This window comes from Triturus cristatus, chromosome 2_1 (assembly GCF_964204655.1).
Source record: "Triturus cristatus chromosome 2_1, aTriCri1.1, whole genome shotgun sequence".
NCBI lineage: Eukaryota > Metazoa > Chordata > Amphibia > Caudata > Salamandridae > Triturus > Triturus cristatus.
The window spans coordinates 456,935,150-456,957,964 of record NC_140581.1 but is presented as its reverse complement, the minus strand read 5'-3'; the positions used below and the strand labels follow the sequence as shown (position 1 = coordinate 456,957,964).

The 22,815-nt window shown below is 42.8% G+C and overlaps 1 protein-coding gene across 2 annotated transcripts in view; it reads right to left on the bottom strand.

Moving 5' to 3' along the window:
• WDR41 (WD repeat domain 41) overlaps window positions 1-22,815 on the bottom strand; it is a 550,534-nt gene that overhangs the window by 164,928 nt on the left and 362,791 nt on the right. For both annotated transcript variants that reach the window (XM_085632270.1, XM_085632269.1), the window contains exon 10: window positions 4,830-4,951. In XM_085632270.1, the coding sequence (XP_085488396.1) occupies window positions 4,830-4,951 (122 nt within the window). The remainder of the gene's footprint in view (window positions 1-4,829; window positions 4,952-22,815) is intronic.

The window sequence follows — 22,815 nt, the reverse complement described above, 5'->3', positions numbered from 1 at the left end:
TATTTAGAACTCTTGTATAGCGCGCAGATACCCCAACGGGGTGTCCCGGCGCTAGTGTGAAGGCAGAGGAAGTGCCAGAACTCAGATGGAATTAACAGAAAAGACAAGTTTTCAAGGCTCTCCGAAAGGAAGATTCCTCCCGGATGGTCCTAATGGACAGGGGTAAATTGTTCCAATGGGAGGAAACACAGAATTGGAATGTTTTCCCCCCAGATCGAGCTTTTTTGACTCTAGGGGTAGAAAGAAGATGTTTAGAGCTCGAGCGAAGAAGTCGGGTGTTGCTGTAAGGACGAAGGCAGGAAGATAAATGAGCAGAACCTTTACCATTAATCGCGCGATGAGCGAGGGTAAGAGCCTTAAATTCCGCCCTTTTGTGAACTGGGAGCCAATGCAGCCTGAGTCGATGGGGAGTGATATGTTCCCGAAGTGGAAGACCACAAACCAGGCGGACAGCAGCGTTTTGGACTGTTTGAAGACAACGCTGAAGGCCCCAAGAAAGACCTAGGTACAATCCATTTGCATAATCAAGATGGGAAGTGATTAAAGCCTGCACAATCGTTTTCCTAGTGTGACTAGGGAGGAAATTGATACATTTTTTCATCATCCTCATCTTGAAAAAACAGGCAGCAGAAACCGACTGGATTTGCTTCTGAAAAGAGAGATTACTGGAAAGGCTTCTCTCTCACCACGAACAGCAGGTAGTGCAGATGCGTTGCAAAGATCGGTAAGTGAAAATAGGCATCCTACAAGGCTAACACTAGCATTTAGTCTCCATGGTAGAGGGCAGACAAGACCTGGGCCAGGGTGTGCATCTTAACATAGCATAACCTGTTTCTAGGCATACTTCTGGAAAATATCTGAGCACTCCATTTTCAAATGCGAAAATATGCATATCTACTTCTGTAATGAGAAAATATACAGAATTATTATTCCCTGTGGAAAGACGACTGGACTACACCCTAGTTTTGGGAGTTATTCTCTTCTCCTTCTCACCCTGAAAAATGATACACTCCTGCCCCCCGACGACTGTTCCTCTCTGCCTTTTTCTGAGGTGGGAGGAGCTCTGGAACTGGTTTGCGAATACACACAAATGAGTACGTTTTAGGGTAATCAGAAACTTCCAGGGCATTCCCACCCTGGAAGCCCCCACACCTCACCAACAGGAGGTTGTCTCACACAGGAAGTGTGAGCAAATACTTTAATAAGCACAAAAATAACATTCCTAAATTTAAAAAGTGGGCTTTGCACATGTAAAGAAAAAGCCTAATTGAAAATTTGACCCAGACCTTTACGAGCATGTTTTCTTAATTTACAAAGGGGAAGAGGTCCGAAAAGGACCCAAACCCCTTTACAAATGGGTTACCACCATAGATCATCTTCCCTGAGGCCTAGTGAGAATAATCGAGCAGGGGTCCAGAAAGCCTTGTGGAGTAGCCAGAATTTTGTTTGTGATAGTACCGGGAAGATTTTACTACGCGAGGCAGAGGTCCATAATATAGCCAGTGTGTTGGAGTTTGGGTGTAGAAGTTTGTAGAGGTGTGATACATGGTGACCTAGTCTGTTGATTTTTGCCATGTACTGTAGGATTGACGGTTTGGCGGGTGATAGTTTGGCTTTGGATAGGGCTGTTTTGATTTTCAGGAAGATGTAGAACTCAATGTCTGTTAGGTTATGTCTAGATTTCAGTACGGCAAACATGGTGGGGTATCCCCCTTCTTCTAGTTGGACTGGGTGGGAGATGCCTCTCTCTATCCATGTGTCGAGGGCTAGGTATTTTCCCTTGTATATGATCTTGCTATTGCCCGAGAGTGACTCCAGCTTCGAGCCCTTTATGCTGTGCTCCATTTTCTTATCTATTCTTAGTATGGCAATTTTTGTGTTTTTAAAAATGGAGGTGGAGGCGTGAGGATGCTTATTAGCTGTTAACAGCGCCATTGGGTTGAAATTGTTCAGTATGGCTCTCTTGACTTGTAGCCATACCGGTGTGTATCCGTGAGGAGGTAATATCCAGTAAGCCCCTTGTTGGAACTGTAGCAAGGAAAAGGAGGACCTAGCACACCTTATCTACTATTGACCAACTCTCAAAACATTCTGGGAGAAAATATTTGGTTTCATAAATAAAGCACTGGGCTGCACACTAACAGCTGAATTTTCCTCCCTCGCCACCGCATTCATGACCACAGGACTAAGATCAGAGCATGACAAAGACCTACTAGACCTGCTTCTGACCGCGGCAGTAAAAATGGTCCTGACCAACTGGAAAGACATAACTAAGACCTCATACAAAGGCTGGGTAAACTGGGTGACGCACCTCAGAGGCGCGGATAACATTGCTCTACAGAACTCACCCTGGAGGCCAGCAACCAGGGGGATGAGGAAGTCACTCGACACGTACCTAGACTCTTACGAACCCCCTTGAAACCATTCCGATTCCCTCCTCCCTCCCCCTCGTGGGCAGGGGGGAGGGGGGTGAGCAAGTTCGAACACTACTACCATGGCCGAAGAGGCGTCGGGGGGGCCTTACATGGCTACCAATTTTGCCACAAGCTAACCAGTGGGGGGTCGGCTTTGTCACATGCCTACAAGTCCAATTAGGCTCATTGCTATAGAACCTCTCTTCTATCCTCTGTTCACCCCTTTCTTTCCTGCCTCTTTCTTTCTATCATCCTTTGCCTAATTTTCCAGCAAGTCAAGGTAGAGGGGTTTAGCTAAACATATATTTCAAAGTACATGTAATCACTGCACTACAAACTACGTTTGGTTAACCTCGTAACAGAAATGCTAATGTATCTGCTTATAAAATTAATAGAATACTTTGAAATAAAACAAAAACAAAAAAACAAATGGGTTACCACCTCAATGTAGGAGTCGAAAACCTATCAATGGCTTGCGACCCAAATTACAGTTGAAATCATTGATACATAGCACTGCCAATCGCACATTGGCGGAGATGCCCTAAACATTTCGCTCCAAACTGCAATTCACCATATATTTCAAAACCCATGTTGGGATTTGATAAGCAATTACCAATTCCAAAAGGGATTAAGTAAATACTAATGTGCAATTTAGTGGTGGTAAACTCTGTGATTTAGAAAATTGCAGGGTTTTCGACCATTAAATGACTTTGTACCTATGGCCCTTATTTCTTTTAATGTGTCAAACTACAGTTGACGTTCATGATGTTATTTTAGTGTTCTTGATTTCTCACATATTAACTGTTTTGTTTTCATTCACAACCACTCTCTTTTAATAATTGTATTGTATTTACTGTCTGTTTCTAATTATTTTCATTGCTGACAATTGCTTCTTCGATTAGCAGCTCAAATAAAATACTTTTCATCACGTTTTAAAAAAATCTTAAGGCCATTCCTGTACCATTCTCTCTTGACCAATGAAAGTAGTTCTACAGGCAAGCACCTGCAGTCCTTCTTGGGAATCTGCAATGAATTGCACAAACACCATCATGCCAAAGCTAACAAGCACTGGCAAAGCCAATAGGGTTTTCCTGCCAGGAAATAAGCGGCTATGAGTCAGTCAACGCTATCCACATCATAGCGTGCTGTGCAATACATCTTTAAAAAAATTGACAAAGCTAATAGAGCTTGCATAGGCGAAACCTACTGGCCTTGCCAACGCATGTTCTAAGTATAGCTGTGAGCACACAAGGAGGAGCCAGTCTCTTTGGAAGATGTGTACACGTAGGGCTGAAGCTCATTGCATCTATGTGCCATTTTCAACAGAAAAAAAAAAGCAATCAGCCATTCATTAATCCAAAGATCATCGGTGGTTTGGGTGTGGTGTTCTTGTGCTGAAGGGCACTGCCCCATCACTTCCTCCGAAGTACATATAATGTCGCCTGGAAAGACCGAGACAGATGGGTGGGTTGAGTGCCAATTGAAGCCATTCACCCTTCCACAGCCAAATCAATACTATGAGTATCTTGAGCTCATTTTTATCTTGCATAGATTCAGGATTTTAAGTGCCAAAATGTTATGCAAATACCAAGGAATGGAAGAGGTGCTTGTGACTGGTATGGGGATACTTGAGAGCTCTATCTCCAGTAAATACAGCAAACTGTTGTGGTTCAATCATCAACACTGCTGGAGGACACCATGCTGCTGTACGCTATGATAGAACTCTGATGTGGTCATGTAGCCAACATTTGCTTCTCTCCGGGCTACCTCCGTGACAACCCTGCTTCAAATTAGCATCATCCAGACGAGCTTGAGGTGAGGTTGGCTAGAGCGGAATGCAGAGTCTACTATATCGCTGTGGGCGAGGGGGAACAAAAAACTACGGACAGCTGTAGGAGGGCAGGGGGTGGGTACAACACGAGGGAGCTGCAGAAGAAGGGTGGGGAGACCATATAGTGCCATGCACTCTTTAAGAGTGCATGACAAAAATTTTAAAGAAATTACCCGGAGCAGCGCATAGCCAGTGAAAATACACTGGCCGCAAACAGGAACCTGTGATAGGTCCACGCTCCACAGCAGAGAATGAAGCACCAGGAAAAATGCAGGACAAAGTGAACCGCTGCCAGGAAGCAAGAGGCATGACCAGTAAGAAGCTAGGAAATGAGAGTGAGGCGAATGTCAACCAATGGTAAGTATTGGTAAGTAATGGGGGGGGGGGCTCTAAGCCAGTTTTTAAGCTATTTTTATTAACAATAGATTTCACAGTCAACGCATGCTCGCTGTTCAGGCAAAACCTAAAAATGCTTGACCCAAGACAGAGCTTCTTGCCACTTTTTTCTTGAACAGTCAGTAATAAAAGATGTTAGGATATGTCTTATTATTAAAAGCACAGTTATCTTTACTGAGATCTTTTACCTGTTTGGAAGTTTTGCAATATGCAATAAGTTCGAGTCATGGGCTAATCTCCTGCAGGCAATCACACGCTTCGTTTGAATGTTGTAGATGTATATGCCCCTTCCAACAGCTGCAAACACTAACTGGGGAGAAATGTAAGGAGAAGTTTAAAAAAGGCATAAACCAAACAGCATACAGGTCTCTAAACAGAAAACCAACTACAACTAATTCAGGAAAAAACATTATGAACAAAGACGTGGGAAAGACAAATAATGATTCCAAATCGAAGTATTTATGTATAGTGTAAAAGTTATTTTTTGCTCTTGACATCCACAAAAAAGTTACACTAAATACTGACAGCATATTTATCAATCTGTTACAAAGGAGGACACCCTTTAATGGCATAAATTGAGGCATTATTTGCACAGAAAACACTACTAAGAAAAGGTTAATTGTAGTTTCCCTGAGCTGTGGTATGAGTCCCCCCCACCCCCACCAGCCTCCGGAAACGGGTGAAGGAAGATGCTTAGCTCTGAACTGGGACTGAGGGGATGAAGCAAAGGATCGCAAAGTGTCATAAAAAACGCTTATGGTAAGCAATTTCTTGACATAAATATCTGTGCATGTGGTCAATGTTGCCCTATCGCAATTTCTTGACATATCTTTGCATGTGGACATTTTCTTGTTCTATAATGCTACATACTGGGCACAGTAATGGAATTAATTCTCAGTTATTTCATCTCGCAGCGCTCTTCCCCAAATGTTTCGTAAGGTTATTTTAATTTCTCAAAACCTTTTTCCCCCTTCTGTTTCCATGTTGCGTAGCAGTAACGTTCACCCTCTTTGATCTGAAAGTGATCAGTACATCTTGATAGTGCAGGTGCAAAATGGGCCCTTTTAAGAGAGGCCTGGGGCAAACAAGAGTACAGCATCGCTGTATCTTTCCTCACTTATATTCGCGTCCTCCTGTGAAATCTGTAACCCTCCTGAAAAACAGTCCTGACATTCCTTCAAGCAAATGCATACTACCATTTTGAAACTGCATGCAAGCTGTGTTCACTTCCGGCATTGTCCCCCGTCCACACTTCCTGGCACCACCTCACCCTTACAGCTAACAGGGAATGTACCTCGATATGAGAAACGGTTTACTATCTAACTTCAAAAGGGTTGGCAGATGCCGAATCACACATTAGGATCGAAATACCTACTTTATTAAACATATTTTAGCTAGTGTTTACTACAAGCAGGTCTAGAGCTTCTGGTATGATGTGTTTACAACAAACACGTTTGTGGAAATAATGTCTTGGTGGTGGTATAGTGTGGCACCTTGGATTGGTGGGGAGCTCTTGCCAGTTCCGTAATGTTGATAGGACCTAGGAAACTGCCACATGGCTCGGTATTGGCTGTAGAAAAGCTGGCAAGTTGTTCATAGGCGGTAAGCTTGAGGGGATGCATGTATCTGTGGTTCAGTGTTTACCTGCTGCTCACCGTGCTTTAGGGCTGCGACAGTGACACAAGCACATGGACGCGGACTCTTTGCTAGGTGACTGCCACCATTGGTCTATTTCAATGAGCCAGCACCTAGGCAGAGGCAGTCAGTACACCCTGGTGATTCATATTTGTGGGATACGTTCTGATGAGTAGACTCTTCCTCTAAGGCAGGCTAAAGCTGACTGGATCATGCCTTGCAGCAGCTAAATTAGTGTGATTTGCCGCTGAGAGACAGTCCTACTCCTATATTCCTCCCTCTTGCTACTTCCAGCAATATAGCAATACGCCCAAGACACACACTGTGCTACCACCACGGGACACATGCCTACCTGCACTGCTCCTGGATACAGATCAGCATGGCTTCTACAACCCTTATGGTGGCCCAGCACAGCCGCCTATGGCCACTATCAGATCCCGAGGGTGACAAGTGAACCAGTACCGAGATGAGCGTATCTAACAGTGCACTGCTGATGCCATTGGCGTAACTTTTTAGTGATCTGGAGGGAAGCTTGTACAGCTACTGTCCATGCTATAGCTTGGGTATGTGTGTGCTTGCACTTGGGAAGCTTATACTTGTACTACCTGCGCTACACCCGTCGTGTGAGGATAGGGCATGTGTACTGCTGTTATCTGCATTACACTGGTTCACAGACAGACAGACAGCCAGATAGACAGATAGATAAAATGGCCTATCCTGCCATCAAATGGTTGTAGTGACAAACCTGGGGTCGAAGAACAAGTGGTCTGCGAACATTACCAGAACTTTTTCTTATTATTGCAATCTTTTTTTGTCCGTCGATGGCTGTATTGTTTGTTAACCTATTTCTTTCTTTTTTTAATTAGGCAATCTCTTATAATTGTTTCTATTATGCTTTCTGAGGAGGCCTACTGTCTGGAGGGTTAGTTAGTGCTGCTAGCATTTCGGCCGGTTCTGCCAGATCTTCTGTGATCCTGTTCCCTCTGTAAACCCTCATACATCCTGTGCCAGAATTCAGAGACCTCTCAACAAGCCGCAACCGTGTGTAAGAAGTCCGCATTTTGAGTTCCACATCTTCTGCACGCAGACACCTTTAAAGGTATATTTGGGCAAGCTTTTTCCTTGTGATGTAGGCTATGTGAAGATAATGGACGGCATTTAAAGGCTTTATTCCAGTCAGTGTCTGACAGTGGATCAGGGCGGTGTCCTGACCATCACTCAGGAGCCAAATCTACCGCCCCCCCTCTCTCGTGCACTAGCGTCCTGTATAAGTTTGAAATTCGTTTTTTGATGCCTGCCAACTCCAGGAGTGCTGTCGCGATAGTTATAAAGGCTCCTCTGGAATACTGTCCATCTCGCTCTTGTTGTGTGCCTGCTATCGTATTGAAGACGTTGTTTCCGGCGCCCCCAAACACCTCCTATGCCTCGACAAAAGTGAGGAATTTGTTGTTCAGATAAAGGCCTCCCACCGTTTCGCAGCTTCCCTCTCTTCATCTAACCATTGACATTTTTTTCTGTATACCTTTAAAGGGTTTAATCGACCACTGCATATTGGGAGTGAATGGCAGTTGCTCAACCACTGTTTTAAATACCTTTTCACATACTGTTCCCTCTTGTTGGATTATTTATGGGTTTGCATTGGAGCTGTGACCTAAATGGCAGATTTTCTGTTTGGCAAACCGAGCTAGACTACTTTCAGCCCTTGCTGATGGGATACAAGCTGGGGATCATTTAGTTCTAAGTTCACCTTAAAGACCTATTTTTCATCAGTCTTGCAATAAGATTTTCTTTGCTGCTCTCTGTCATAATCTTATCTTTTGCTGTGGTTCCCTATTACATTTTACAAAAAGGTGATGGATGGAATACTTGAATAAGTCTCAGCCACTCGGGCCGCATCCCAGTCCATCATTATTTTTGCACGCCATACACCTCAGTTTGGACCCAACTATTTGCACATCAGTCTTTACCATGCTCCAATTTGAATAGTCGATCCCGAACTGCCAAGCCAGGTCCTCTCTGAACCAGAACAGAAGCAACACAGGACTGCTATCGCCATTCTTATGGGTTCATCAGCCGTGTACAGCTTGGTTCCAGTGACACAGTGTGTACGGGACCCATGCCTAGGCACACTCAACCCACTTAGGGTGACATACCTTTTGTCCCCCTAAGTGGGACGGGTATGCCCAGACATGGGACCCATGCACACTGTCACTTGAACCAACCTATGCCCAGCGAAACTGTCCCTGGGTTGTTTGTGTAACAGTTCAGTGGGGACCTGGCTTGGCAGTTCTGGCTGGACTGTTTCAATTGGAGCAGGGTCAAGACTGATTTACGTATAGCTGAGCCCAAACTGAGGGGGCATGGTGTGCAAAAATAAAGCTGGACTGGGATGCTGCCGGAGTGATTGCCAGTGGCTGAGATTAATTCAAGCATTCCATCCATTACTTTTTGTATGCTTTACTATGTCACCCTACGTTGGTCGGGAATGACCAGACGTGGGTCAAGTGCATAATGTGTCACTAGAACCAAGTTATATCTGGCTAATAAGCCTCTAACAAGGGCAAAAACATTCCTGGGTTGCTTGTGTTCCGGCTCACGGAGGACCTGGCTTGGCAGTTCGGGTTGGACTGTTCCCATTGGAGCAGGCTCAAGACTGATCCGCATATAGCTGGATGCAAACTGAGGTGGCATGGCGTGCAAAATAAAGATTGACTGGAATGCTGCCTAAGTAATTACCATTGTCTGAGGTCAATTCAAGCATTCCATCCGTCTTTTTTTATATACTTTAGTGGTTCCCTTTTGGGCAAGAATTTCAGAGACTGTGCCTATGCATCGCCGCCGCCTGCACAGTGGTGCTGGAAGTCTTTAACTTTGGGGAAGTCAAAGCCTCACCCTGGGGCTAACACATCATTAAACGCCTTCACAGTCTTAGTATTAGACCAATGTTTAATGGCACGATGCACAACATGGACCGCTTGATGGAGGGACCTTGATGCTGAATACAAATATATACTAATTCTAAAATCCTGACAGGGTGAAATTATACTGAGAGCTTCGGATCAATTTGTTAAAACTATACAGTAATATATTACTTTGGTTGTTTAAAGGGAGCTTTGGCCACAGACTTTAATTCTGAAGAGGGACAAGATTAAGCACCTTTATTTTCTCATATCTGCCCTGAAGAAGTCCTTAGGGACGAAACGCGTTGGCTACGCTGTTCTTTTAAAAGAGAAGAAATTCAATAAAGAAAACCTGAAACCAGACCTGCTGAATGGATTGACAATTTTTATTGTAAATTATTGTATTTTGACCTTATGCTGTGGAGTGCTGTATCACAATGTTTTGTTTACAACCATGGCCATTGTCTTGATTTACTTTTCCAGGGAGTGGAACTCATACAAGTTTCTATTCCAATAATCCTGGATCTAAACGGATCACAGACTAAGTAATTTTGTCATATTATTGCTCTTCTGAAGGGACTTTACTGAGTCTATAAAACTTGTTATTCTCAGGTGGAATAATAGCTGAAAATTATTTATTTAGTTCATCCCTAAATCAGTCAGCCTCCCTTTTAACTCTTGAAATAAGAGTGCATTGTACTGCTTACGAAAGTTCACTTGAAAACCAGATGCGGCTCCTCCGCAATGGCGGAGGAGCGTTGCCTCACTCCTGTCAAGCAGTGCAGAAGCAAAAACATAAAATGATAATAACTTTTGGTTGTTATCATTTTATGTTTGGCAGCTTTGTGGGTGGGCAGGATGGCGGGGCTGTTTTGCTCTGTGAGCAGGGCAGTGGAGGAGTGGTTTGCCCACTCCGAAAAGTGCGCAGTGACTGTTTGGTGAGCCCACTCAGCCTGCCCAAACTAGTCATGGGCACTCCCCTGTTCGCCATGCAGGTTACATTACAGCCTGCATGGAAAACATGTGCACCCCTCCAGCCTGCTCAGACTAATCGCAACGCTGCGATTGCAGTGCTGTGATTGGCTTAGGGGAGGGAGCCTGGCTGCCTGCTTCCTGTTCCTGAAATCGGAAGCAGGAGAGCAGGAGCAGCGACGCGGGACCGAATGGCGGCAAGGTAAGTGATTTTTATTTTATTCCATCCCTCCTGCAATCGCGACACCCCTCCTTTACCCCCCCCCACAAGTCATGCCGCCCGCTGCTGTTTGTATTGACTTCCTGGCGACTCACCCTGACTTCTCAGCGTTCCTTTTTGCTATCAGTGCAGCAACGTTCAGAAGAATGTCTCCTTGCAAGGCACAAGTAAATTACTGCTGTGTTTCTTCCGAATGAAAGCGTAGGTCTCATTCCCAGCAGGAGGGAACGTTTCAAAAGTAAAGAAAAAAGTGACTACGTGATTTTTATTTTATTTTTTCCCTCCTTCCCGCAATCATGACCACCCACAATCAGTACGCCTCATGCGAACCCCCTGGTCACCCCTCTACCCGCGAGACATGCCGGCCGCTACTGTTGAAAACGTTCCTAATATACAAATATCTAAAAAATATCCAAATGCTGACCAATTCTCAAAGAGGTGCATTTTTTTCCAGAGACCTTATCTGAAAAACAATATCTACTATGTAATCTTTAGTGTCTCACTTTGGTCTCACAAAACTGCCTTTATTCATAAACAGCACAGGGAATCTACAATTTTAACAGATGCACCCAAGAGTTTCATTTACAACTGTATTTAATATACCCCAATAAAGCAAAGGGAATATTTAACATTGTTAAGGCGTTTGAGGCCAGTGCAGGTACTATACAATCCTATGCCCTATACAATATCTCTATGATAGTCTCAACAAATACTTGGTTGATTGCCTTCTATTTGAAATCCATCAGGTTCACTGCCAAGCCAACACCATTACAAGTGGTCAACTGATGTTCAGAGGAAAAAAATGACTGATCTCGAAGTTTCAACAGACCACAGTTCTTATGAAAGTAAAGTTCTTCATTGGGTGTTTGCCCCACTAAACCCATAGAGCTCATTGGAGGAATGATTGCTTGTGTACTTTAAAAAAACTCTTCAATTTCTCATCAAAGTTTGGTGACCTATGTTCCAACTTTTGGAATGTGGACGTCTACCTTTCCAGATTGAAGTTGTCTGGTATCTATGAGGACATCAGCATTCTTCTCCAATGTCCAATCGAATTACAGACAAAATTACTGGAAAGATTTGTAACCCACCAACAGCAGGCCTTTCCACTAGATACAATGTCCTAAACACATTTCAAAATGGACTGAGAGTGATAGTTTTTCTGGCATTGTAGCAACTGTTGATGAGCTCTGTCTTGTGGTGGACCTTAACAGCATCTGCACCATCATTCTAGTGGATTTAAATACAGTGTATGGGCTAGTGCTTAAATGGGGGACAGGCTTTTAGCTGGCTGACTCTATTCCTTTCTAATGTGACTTCTATGATGTCAGAAATTATTGATAGAGTACCACAATGCTAATCATCGCAACCAATGTGTTTTAATATCCGAGTACGCTGTGTAGCTGAATAGATTCCTTAACAAGGCTTACATTAGTTTACATACAGGACAATAGGCAGATTTCCTTGAGAATTGATTCAGATGGTCTCACTGTGCCCTCTGTGTTGAAGAAATGTCCACTGGATTTGTGACAGTGGATGCAAAGTAACTCCTTTAAACTCAACAACAGCACCATAAAGGTTTTGGTAGTGGAAAACAGATCCCTATTGTCATCCTTTCCCGGCTAGACACCTTTGACCAATGCCCTAAGCTACCAAAATTAATCAGGAACCTGGGCATCCTGACGTTTTTTTGTGAAGCAACTCTTTATTGAACATTTTATCAATAACAATTGGAACTCATGCAGGACGTGAACCAAGAAGTATAAACAGCAACACCAGTCGAAATTCGTGGAGTGAGGTGACTAGAATTACAAAAAACAATTATGAGCAGAGATCCGTACAGAAGTGGAGGGAAAAGGGGTCATGGGCAGGGGCAGTTGGTAGCATCTTGACACCCTTCTTCGGCAACTGATCTCTCTGACAGAGTAGCAGTAGGGACGGTCAAGTGTGGGGCTCTTCGGAAAGATCAGAACATCAGGGAATAGATGGGATGGAAACCTAAGGTATGACATGGGGTGTCATCATATTAAGAAGAATCATGGCAATTGATGGAGCATCTTTAAGTAATAAGAAAAGAAAAAAATGGCAACAGATACTGAGGGGGAATAACAGGTGCAATAAAAGAGGGTATAGGACTGCATGACAGAGAAAATATAGGGCTTGAGGAGACATGGCTTGTGAGCAAGTGATGTTGCAGAGCTGGCGCGGGGGCGGTTCCATCTGTGTTCAACCCTGAAGGGGTTTTACAATTATCCCCTGATCATTCAATGGTGACTGATAGGTCATTAAGCTTATTTATGATGTGTTCATACCCAGCCATGACCATCATTTGCGTGAACCAGCCACAATATGTTGGCGCAATTGGTGGTTTCCAGAGCCTTAGTATGCAGAACATTGCAACACAAAGCACCCTTGAAAACCCATCTCCTCCAATGGGTGATTGCTCAGGAATGTCTGACATATGTAGCATAAATAAAGATGCTGAGAAAACAGTCTCTCAAAGAGGATGCCATCTGTGTCCAGAAGCTCACGAGGGAGGGCTAAAGGCATAAGACATATGGAATCTCACATCATGGCTGCAAACATCTCCAACTGTTCAAGTCTAGACTTCCATTAGTTGGGTGCAGTTTCTGTATGGACCAATGCCACTCATAGGTTTTTAAAATAGGTATATTTGTATCTTGCCTCTCTAAGTTCCCTATCGTAGCAACACAATGTTGGAACGATCTTCATTAGTGAACAGCATTTTTGGGCCTTCGGGGTTAAGACAGGAGCATCAACTGCAGTGCTGTACAATGTGGAGCAGACCCTTAAATTTGCCCCAAATCCTAAAGTAGTTTTTATAGGGAACTTGGGTGGGAAGTAAAAGGGGTCGCCCTGCTCAGACTTTATACAGTGTGAGAGTTGGTTTTGTTTCCATGCTTTGGGAAAATGGTAATCCAGATTCCTCATGCTGGTCTCTGAAATTGCAAAGCAGATAAGTCGTAGTTGAGCAAATGCACTCCTTCCCTTGATAATTAATCTGATTATTCAACTACAATGAATGAAGTGCGTGCGAACAGGTGCCGTGAAAACGCCTCGAATCACGGCTTTATGAAATCACAACTCTCTCAAAGGGCACATTTCCTCTGCACCCAACTGTCGTACTGCTAAAACGGAAATTATTCCTGAAATAGTTCCTTAAACTTTCAAAGTGTATTCTCGGTTCATCTGTCGTACTCCAGAGCCTCAAAGCATATAACTTCCTCTTTACATCACCACCACGGAGACAACATGTTTGTGCTGTAATAATTTATTCAACATTTTCAACTGCCGACCGTTGCCAATCCAGGCTTTTACAGAGGCATGTGAGGTCAAACATGTTTCAAAAGTGGGTTTAGAAAAGATATTTTTCCCAATGCATTTCGAATCTTTTTGATTCTTCGTCAGGGGTTAACTAAAATGAAAATAGAAAGAAAAGTTTAAACTAGCCGCTCACCCTCTCAAAGTAACAAAAGACACCTATCTCATTGCTGTACTTACACCCCCACCCGAACCCAACTCTGCTACAACCTATCAGTGTTGACTCTGAACAAAGAAAAACAAAAAATGTGCAACACAACATTATACTATCACGAAACCGTAACCCGCTGCATCCTCCCAACCAACTAATACCAAGAATTCTGTGCCACCCTTGTTGTTGAATACTATTTACCTTCTCAACGCCACAACCGGCAGCATAACCTCACTCCGCTTACTCTTCCCAAAGCTCACGCTCGTATTGTCTGCCACTCGAGCCGTTTTTCAAGTAAAAGCTCACCCACCTGTAACCAATCTCGTCCTGCTGAACTCCTCCCCCTCGTTAAGTGAAATACAAATCCCACAATACCCTACCCACGTATAACGAAACCAAAATTGACAAAATTCTACTCCACCCACCTAGTAAAACCAACGTGTGCAAAAATAATCTCTCAATGGGAATAAACTTGTTTGTGCGCTTCCGATTAACTACATATCGAAAACAAAAACAATATTTAACGTATCACATTAAAGAAAGGAAAACATTGGAGCAACAAAGTTTAAACTGTCCCTTCCTTCCGATGCCATTGTTAGTGATCTTTTCATTTGCTTGTTTGTTAAACTTTCCACTCTGGATTTTCATCTGTCCCCGTGATGATAATTATTTCTTAAACTTCATTTGAACTTTTGGGGTGCAAGCTCGTTTTGAGGCGTCAACATTGCAAAGCAGATAAGTCGTAGTTGAGCAAATGCACTCCTTCCCTTGATAATTAATCTGATTATTCAACTACAATGAATGAAGTGCGTGCGAACAGGTGCCGTGAAAACGCCTCGAATCACGGCTTTATGAAATCACAACTCTCTCAAAGGGCACTTTTCCTCTGCACCCAACTGTCGCACTGCTAAAACGGAAATTATTCCTGAAATAGTTCCTTAAACTTTCAAAGTGTATTCTCGGTTCATCTGTCGTACTCCAGAGCCTCAAAGCATATAACTTCCTCTTTACATCACCACCACGGAGACAACATGTTTGTGCTGTAATAATTTATTCAACATTTTCAACTGCCGACCGTTGCCAATCCAGGCTTTTACAGAGGCATGTGAGGTCAAACATGTTTCAAAAGTGGGTTTAGAAAAGATATTTTTCCCAATGCATTTCGAATCTTTTTGATTCTTCGTCAGGGGTTAACTAAAATGAAAATAGAAAGAAAAGTTTAAACTAGCCGCTCACCCTCTCAAACTTTGTTGCTCCAATGTTTTCCTTTCTTTAATGTGATACGTTAAATATTGTTTATGTTTTCGATATGTAGTTAATCGGAAGCGCACAAACAAGTTTATTCCCATTGAGAGATTATTTTTGCACACGTTGGTTTTACTAGGTGGGTGGAGTAGAATTTTGTCAATTTTGGTTTCGTTATACGTGGGTAGGGTATTGTGGGATTTGTATTTCACTTAACGAGGGGGAGGAGTTCAGCAGGACGAGATTGGTTACAGGTGGGTGAGCTTTTACTTGAAAAACGGCTCGAGTGGCAGACAATACGAGCGTGAGCTTTGGGAAGAGTAAGCGGAGTGAGGTTATGCTGCCGGTTGTGGCGTTGAGAAGGTAAATAGTATTCAACAACAAGGGTGGCACAGAATTCTTGGTATTAGTTGGTTGGGAGGATGCAGCGGGTTACGGTTTCGTGATAGTATAATGTTGTGTTGCACATTTTTTGTTTTTCTTTGTTCAGAGTCAACACTGATAGGTTGTAGCAGAGTTGGGTTCGGGTGGGGGTGTAAGTACAGCAATGAGATAGGTGTCTTTTGTTACTTTGAGAGGGTGAGCGGCTAGTTTAAACTTTTCTTTCTATTTTCATTTTAGTTAACCCCTGACGAAGAATCAAAAAGATTCGAAATGCATTGGGAAAAATATCTTTTCTAAACCCACTTTTGAAACATGTTTGACCTCACATGCCTCTGTAAAAGCCTGGATTGGCAACGGTCGGCAGTTGAAAATGTTGAATAAATTATTACAGCACAAACATGTTGTCTCCGTGGTGGTGATGTAAAGAGGAAGTTATATGCTTTGAGGCTCTGAAGTACGACAGATGAACCGAGAATACACTTTGAAAGTTTAAGGAACTATTTCAGGAATAATTTCCGTTTTAGCAGTGCGACAGTTGGGTGCAGAGGAAAAGTGCCCTTTGAGAGAGTTGTGATTTCATAAAGCCGTGATTCGAGGCGTTTTCACGGCACCTGTTCGCACGCACTTCATTCATTGTAGTTGAATAATCAGATTAATTATCAAGGGAAGGAGTGCATTTGCTCAACTACGACTTATCTGCTTTGCAATGTTGACGCCTCAAAACGAGCTTGCACCCCAAAAGTTCAAATGAAGTTTAAGAAATAATTATCATCACGGGGACAGATGAAAATCCAGAGTGGAAAGTTTAACAACCAAGCAAATGAAATGATCACTAACAATGGCATCGGAAGGAAGGGACAGTTTAAACTTTGTTGCTCCAATGTTTTCCTTTCTTTAATGTGATACGTTAAATATTGTTTATGTTTTCGATATGTAGTTAATCGGAAGCGCACAAACAAGTTTATTCCCATTGAGAGATTATTTTTGCACACGTTGGTTTTACTAGGTGGGTGGAGTAGAATTTTGTCAATTTTGGTTTCGTTATACGTGGGTAGGGTATTGTGGGATTTGTATTTCACTTAACGAGGGGGAGGAGTTCAGCAGGACGAGATTGGTTACAGGTGGGTGAGCTTTTACTTGAAAAACGGCTCGAGTGGCAGACAATACGAGCGTGAGCTTTGGGAAGAGTAAGCGGAGTGAGGTTATGCTGCCGGTTGTGGCGTTGAGAAGGTAAATAGTATTCAACAACAAGGGTGGCACAGAATTCTTGGTATTAGTTGGTTGGGAGGATGCAGCGGGTTACGGTTTCGTGATAGTATAATGTTGTGTTGCACATTTTTTGTTTTTCTTTGTTCAGAGTCAACACTGATAGGTTGTAGCAGAGTTGGGTTTGGGTGGGGGTGTAAGTACAGCAATGAGATAGGTGTCTTTTGTTACTTTGAGAGGGTGAGCGGCTAGTTTAAACTTCTCTTTCTATTTTCATTTTAGTTAACCCCTGACGAAGAATCAAAAAGATTCGAAATGCATTGGGAAAAATATCTTTTCTAAACCCACTTTTGAAACATGTTTGACCTCACATGCCTCTGTAAAAGCCTGGATTGGCAACGGTCGGCAGTTGAAAATGTTGAATAAATTATTACAGCACAAACATGTTGTCTCCGTGGTGGTGATGTAAAGAGGAAGTTATATGCTTTGAGGCTCTGGAGTACGACAGATGAACCGAGAATACACTTTGAAAGTTTAAGGAACTATTTCAGGAATAATTTCCGTTTTAGCAGTGCGACAGTTGGGTGCAGAGGAAAAGTGCCCTTTGAGAGAGTTGTGATTTCATAAAGCCGTGATTCGAGGCGTTTTCACGGCACCTGTTCGCACGCACTTCATTCATTGTAGTTGAATAATCAGATTAATTATCAAGGGAAGGAGTGCATTTGCTCAACTACGACTTATCTGCTTTGCAATGTTGACGCCTCAAAACGAGCTTGCACCCCAAAAGTTCAAATGAAGTTTAAGAAATAATTATCATCACGGGGACAGATGAAAATCCAGAGTGGAAAGTTTAACAACCAAGCAAATGAAATGATCACTAACAATGGCATCGGAAGGAAGGGACAGTTTAAACTTTGTTGCTCCAATGTTTTCCTTTCTTTAATGTGATACGTTAAATATTGTTTATGTTTTCGATATGTAGTTAATCGGAAGCGCACAAACAAGTTTATTCCCATTGAGAGATTATTTTTGCACACGTTGGTTTTACTAGGTGGGTGGAGTAGAATTTTGTCAATTTTGGTTTCGTTATACGTGGGTAGGGTATTGTGGGATTTGTATTTCACTTAACGAGGGGGAGGAGTTCAGCAGGACGAGATTGGTTACAGGTGGGTGAGCTTTTACTTGAAAAACGGCTCGAGTGGCAGACAATACGAGCGTGAGCTTTGGGAAGAGTAAGCGGAGTGAGGTTATGCTGCCGGTCGTGGCGTTGAGAAGGTAAATAGTATTCAACAACAAGGGTGGCACAGAATTCTTGGTATTAGTTGGTTGGGAGGATGCAGCGGGTTACGGTTTCGTGATAGTATAATGTTGTGTTGCACATTTTTTGTTTTTCTTTGTTCAGAGTCAACACTGATAGGTTGTAGCAGAGTTGGGTTCGGGTGGGGGTGTAAGTACAGCAATGAGATAGGTGTCTTTTGTTACTTTGAGAGGGTGAGCGGCTAGTTTAAACTTCTCTTTCTATTTTCATTTTAGTTAACCCCTGACGAAGAATCAAAAAGATTCGAAATGCATTGGGAAAAATATCTTTTCTAAACCCACTTTTGAAACATGTTTGACCTCACATGCCTCTGTAAAAGCCTGGATTGGCAACGGTCGGCAGTTGAAAATGTTGAATAAATTATTACAGCACAAACATGTTGTCTCCGTGGTGGTGATGTAAAGAGGAAGTTATATGCTTTGAGGCTCTGGAGTACGACAGATGAACCGAGAATACACTTTGAAAGTTTAAGGAACTATTTCAGGAATAATTTCCGTTTTAGCAGTGCGACAGTTGGGTGCAGAGGAAAAGTGCCCTTTGAGAGAGTTGTGATTTCATAAAGCCGTGATTCGAGGCGTTTTCACGGCACCTGTTCGCACGCACTTCATTCATTGTAGTTGAATAATCAGATTAATTATCAAGGGAAGGAGTGCATTTGCTCAACTACGACTTATCTGCTTTGCAATGTTGACGCCTCAAAACGAGCTTGCACCCCAAAAGTTCAAATGAAGTTTAAGAAATAATTATCATCACGGGGACAGATGAAAATCCAGAGTGGAAAGTTTAACAACCAAGCAAATGAAATGATCACTAACAATGGCATCGGAAGGAAGGGACAGTTTAAACTTTGTTGCTCCAATGTTTTCCTTTCTTTAATGTGATACGTTAAATATTGTTTATGTTTTCGATATGTAGTTAATCGGAAGCGCACAAACAAGTTTATTCCCATTGAGAGATTATTTTTGCACACGTTGGTTTTACTAGGTGGGTGGAGTAGAATTTTGTCAATTTTGGTTTCGTTATACGTGGGTAGGGTATTGTGGGATTTGTATTTCACTTAACGAGGGGGAGGAGTTCAGCAGGACGAGATTGGTTACAGGTGGGTGAGCTTTTACTTGAAAAACGGCTCGAGTGGCAGACAATACGAGCGTGAGCTTTGGGAAGAGTAAGCGGAGTGAGGTTATGCTGCCGGTTGTGGCGTTGAGAAGGTAAATAGTATTCAACAACAAGGGTGGCACAGAATTCTTGGTATTAGTTGGTTGGGAGGATGCAGCGGGTTACGGTTTCGTGATAGTATAATGTTGTGTTGCACATTTTTTGTTTTTCTTTGTTCAGAGTCAACACTGATAGGTTGTAGCAGAGTTGGGTTCGGGTGGGGGTGTAAGTACAGCAATGAGATAGGTGTCTTTTGTTACTTTGAGAGGGTGAGCGGCTAGTTTAAACTTTTCTTTCTATTTTCATTTTAGTTAACCCCTGACGAAGAATCAAAAAGATTCGAAATGCATTGGGAAAAATATCTTTTCTAAACCCACTTTTGAAACATGTTTGACCTCACATGCCTCTGTAAAAGCCTGGATTGGCAACGGTCGGCAGTTGAAAATGTTGAATAAATTATTACAGCACAAACATGTTGTCTCCGTGGTGGTGATGTAAAGAGGAAGTTATATGCTTTGAGGCTCTGGAGTACGACAGATGAACCGAGAATACACTTTGAAAGTTTAAGGAACTATTTCAGGAATAATTTCCGTTTTAGCAGTGCGACGGTTGGGTGCAGAGGAAAAGTGCCCTTTGAGAGAGTTGTGATTTCATAAAGCCGTGATTCGAGGCGTTTTCACGGCACCTGTTCGCACGCACTTCATTCATTGTAGTTGAATAATCAGATTAATTATCAAGGGAAGGAGTGCATTTGCTCAACTACGACTTATCTGCTTTGCAATGTTGACGCCTCAAAACGAGCTTGCACCCCAAAAGTTCAAATGAAGTTTAAGAAATAATTATCATCACGGGGACAGATGAAAATCCAGAGTGGAAAGTTTAACAACCAAGCAAATGAAATGATCACTAACAATGGCATCGGAAGGAAGGGACAGTTTAAACTTTGTTGCTCCAATGTTTTCCTTTCTTTAATGTGATACGTTAAATATTGTTTATGTTTTCGATATGTAGTTAATCGGAAGCGCACAAACAAGTTTATTCCCATTGAGAGATTATTTTTGCACACGTTGGTTTTACTAGGTGGGTGGAGTAGAATTTTGTCAATTTTGGTTTCGTTATACGTGGGTAGGGTATTGTGGGATTTGTATTTCACTTAACGAGGGGGAGGAGTTCAGCAGGACGAGATTGGTTACAGGTGGGTGAGCTTTTACTTGAAAAACGGCTCGAGTGGCAGACAATACGAGCGTGAGCTTTGGGAAGAGTAAGCGGAGTGAGGTTATGCTGCCGGTTGTGGCGTTGAGAAGGTAAATAGTATTCAACAACAAGGGTGGCACAGAATTCTTGGTATTAGTTGGTTGGGAGGATGCAGCGGGTTACGGTTTCGTGATAGTATAATGTTGTGTTGCACATTTTTTGTTTTTCTTTGTTCAGAGTCAACACTGATAGGTTGTAGCAGAGTTGGGTTCGGGTGGGGGTGTAAGTACAGCAATGAGATAGGTGTCTTTTGTTACTTTGAGAGGGTGAGCGGCTAGTTTAAACTTTTCTTTCTATTTTCATTTTAGTTAACCCCTGACGAAGAATCAAAAAGATTCGAAATGCATTGGGAAAAATATCTTTTCTAAACCCACTTTTGAAACATGTTTGACCTCACATGCCTCTGTAAAAGCCTGGATTGGCAACGGTCGGCAGTTGAAAATGTTGAATAAATTATTACAGCACAAACATGTTGTCTCCGTGGTGGTGATGTAAAGAGGAAGTTATATGCTTTGAGGCTCTGGAGTACGACAGATGAACCGAGAATACACTTTGAAAGTTTAAGGAACTATTTCAGGAATAATTTCCGTTTTAGCAGTGCGACAGTTGGGTGCAGAGGAAAAGTGCCCTTTGAGAGAGTTGTGGTCTCTGAAATTGGGCATCCTGATTAACAAGGAGCTTTCTCTGCACCCTCGCTTCCATATATGGTGCAGTAGGCAAGCTTTGTCATGAATAACTTTTCAACTTTACAAAGATTTTACTCTTTCTTACTGAATAAAATTGTAGCTAGGACAAGTCCGTCTTATGTCTCCCACAGTATATCCTAACGCAGCTACAGAGGTTAGAAATTCTGACAGCCTGATTATCTAATATGGGCACTAATCATAAAGGCAAATTCAGTCATAAAAGTAGGTTTACAGCCAAATGTACCTTCTTATGCCTGTCAAAAATTCACAAAGAAGCTTCTTGCAGGAGTAAATCCATTTAAGGGGTGAAGAACTCCGCTGCTAGCGCAGAGATCTCCACAGCCGTAAATTCTACTCCAGAGGTGGGGCGTGAGCATTCCAATTGTGATCTGCCTTGTAAGTCTAAGAGTGCCCACCCAAATGTACATTTGTGGGCATTCACAAACTCTAATGTTTCATGATTAAACCCAGTTTGAAAAGATTTCAAACTTTACTCTGGCACAGAGCTAGAATAACTCTCATTCCAAGGATTTGGTGGGCATTTAGGGAAACAGGTTCTTGAAGAGACACCATCTGAGTAGGTGCCAAAGACAACGGAGAGAAGCGCTGCCTCTATTACCCTTCCAACCGCCATGCTGCAGATGACAGATGACACTGTCTGACCACGTCTGTAGTACGAACTCAGAAGGTCCCAATGTATGGTTGCTTTTTGCTCTGCATGAGCGTGCGTCAGTCACCCCCCAATCCCCACCAACCTCACCCCCCCAGATTTGGACTATGCCCAGATGGCCGTTCCTTCAATTGAGAACAGAATTGTCATGCTGTGATGGAGGGATGGGCTTGGTGGGGCTGGCCTGGATGGCCTTACACATCAACACAGAGCTAGGTTCTAAAATTGTCTCACCCTCCTGTAGGAAAGTGTCCCCTTTTTGCATGGTTATCCGCCACTTTTTGCCTGACACATGATGCACTTTGAAATGGTGTGCCCTGGGTCCCTGCCAATCAGGTTCCTAGGGCCTGTGTTGCTTCCCAAAACTATACCTTTGTACTCACAATTGGCACATCTCTGGCCACAGGTAAGCCCCTTGTAAAAGGTACCATGGGTACCAAAGGCACTGTGCCTGGGAATGGCTTCTGAGGGCTGCAGCACCTATTGAGCCACCCTAAGAAGCTCCGCACCTTAACACCCACACACTGCCATTGCATGCTGCATGTTTTGGTGCAGAGAAAAGTGAAGAGTTGACATGGCACACATACCTGTGTATACTGTTGCACTTCCCCACTTGGAAGTGTCCCTCTGATGCACTGCCAGTGTCCAGTTGGACTGTTGAAAAGGATTTAATCAAACTTCAGATGCAAAGTTTCAATAAACGCCTTTTATTTTAGTCGGCTGAATTTCCTTTTTATATTATGAATTAATTGTATCATTCATGTGAAGACATTACGTTGGTTGCTAATGAAGCATTCAGAATAGGGTGAACTTCATTGGGATGAAGTACAGCCTATTCTGAATTTTTCATTTGGAACGAACGTAATGTCTTCACATGAATGATACAATGAATTCATGATATAAAAAGGAAATTCAACCGACTATAATAAAAAGCTTTTATTGAAACTTTGCATCTGAAGTTTGATTAAATTCTTTTCAACAGTCCAACTGGACACTGGCAGTGCATCAGAGGGACACTTCCAAATGGGGAAGTGCA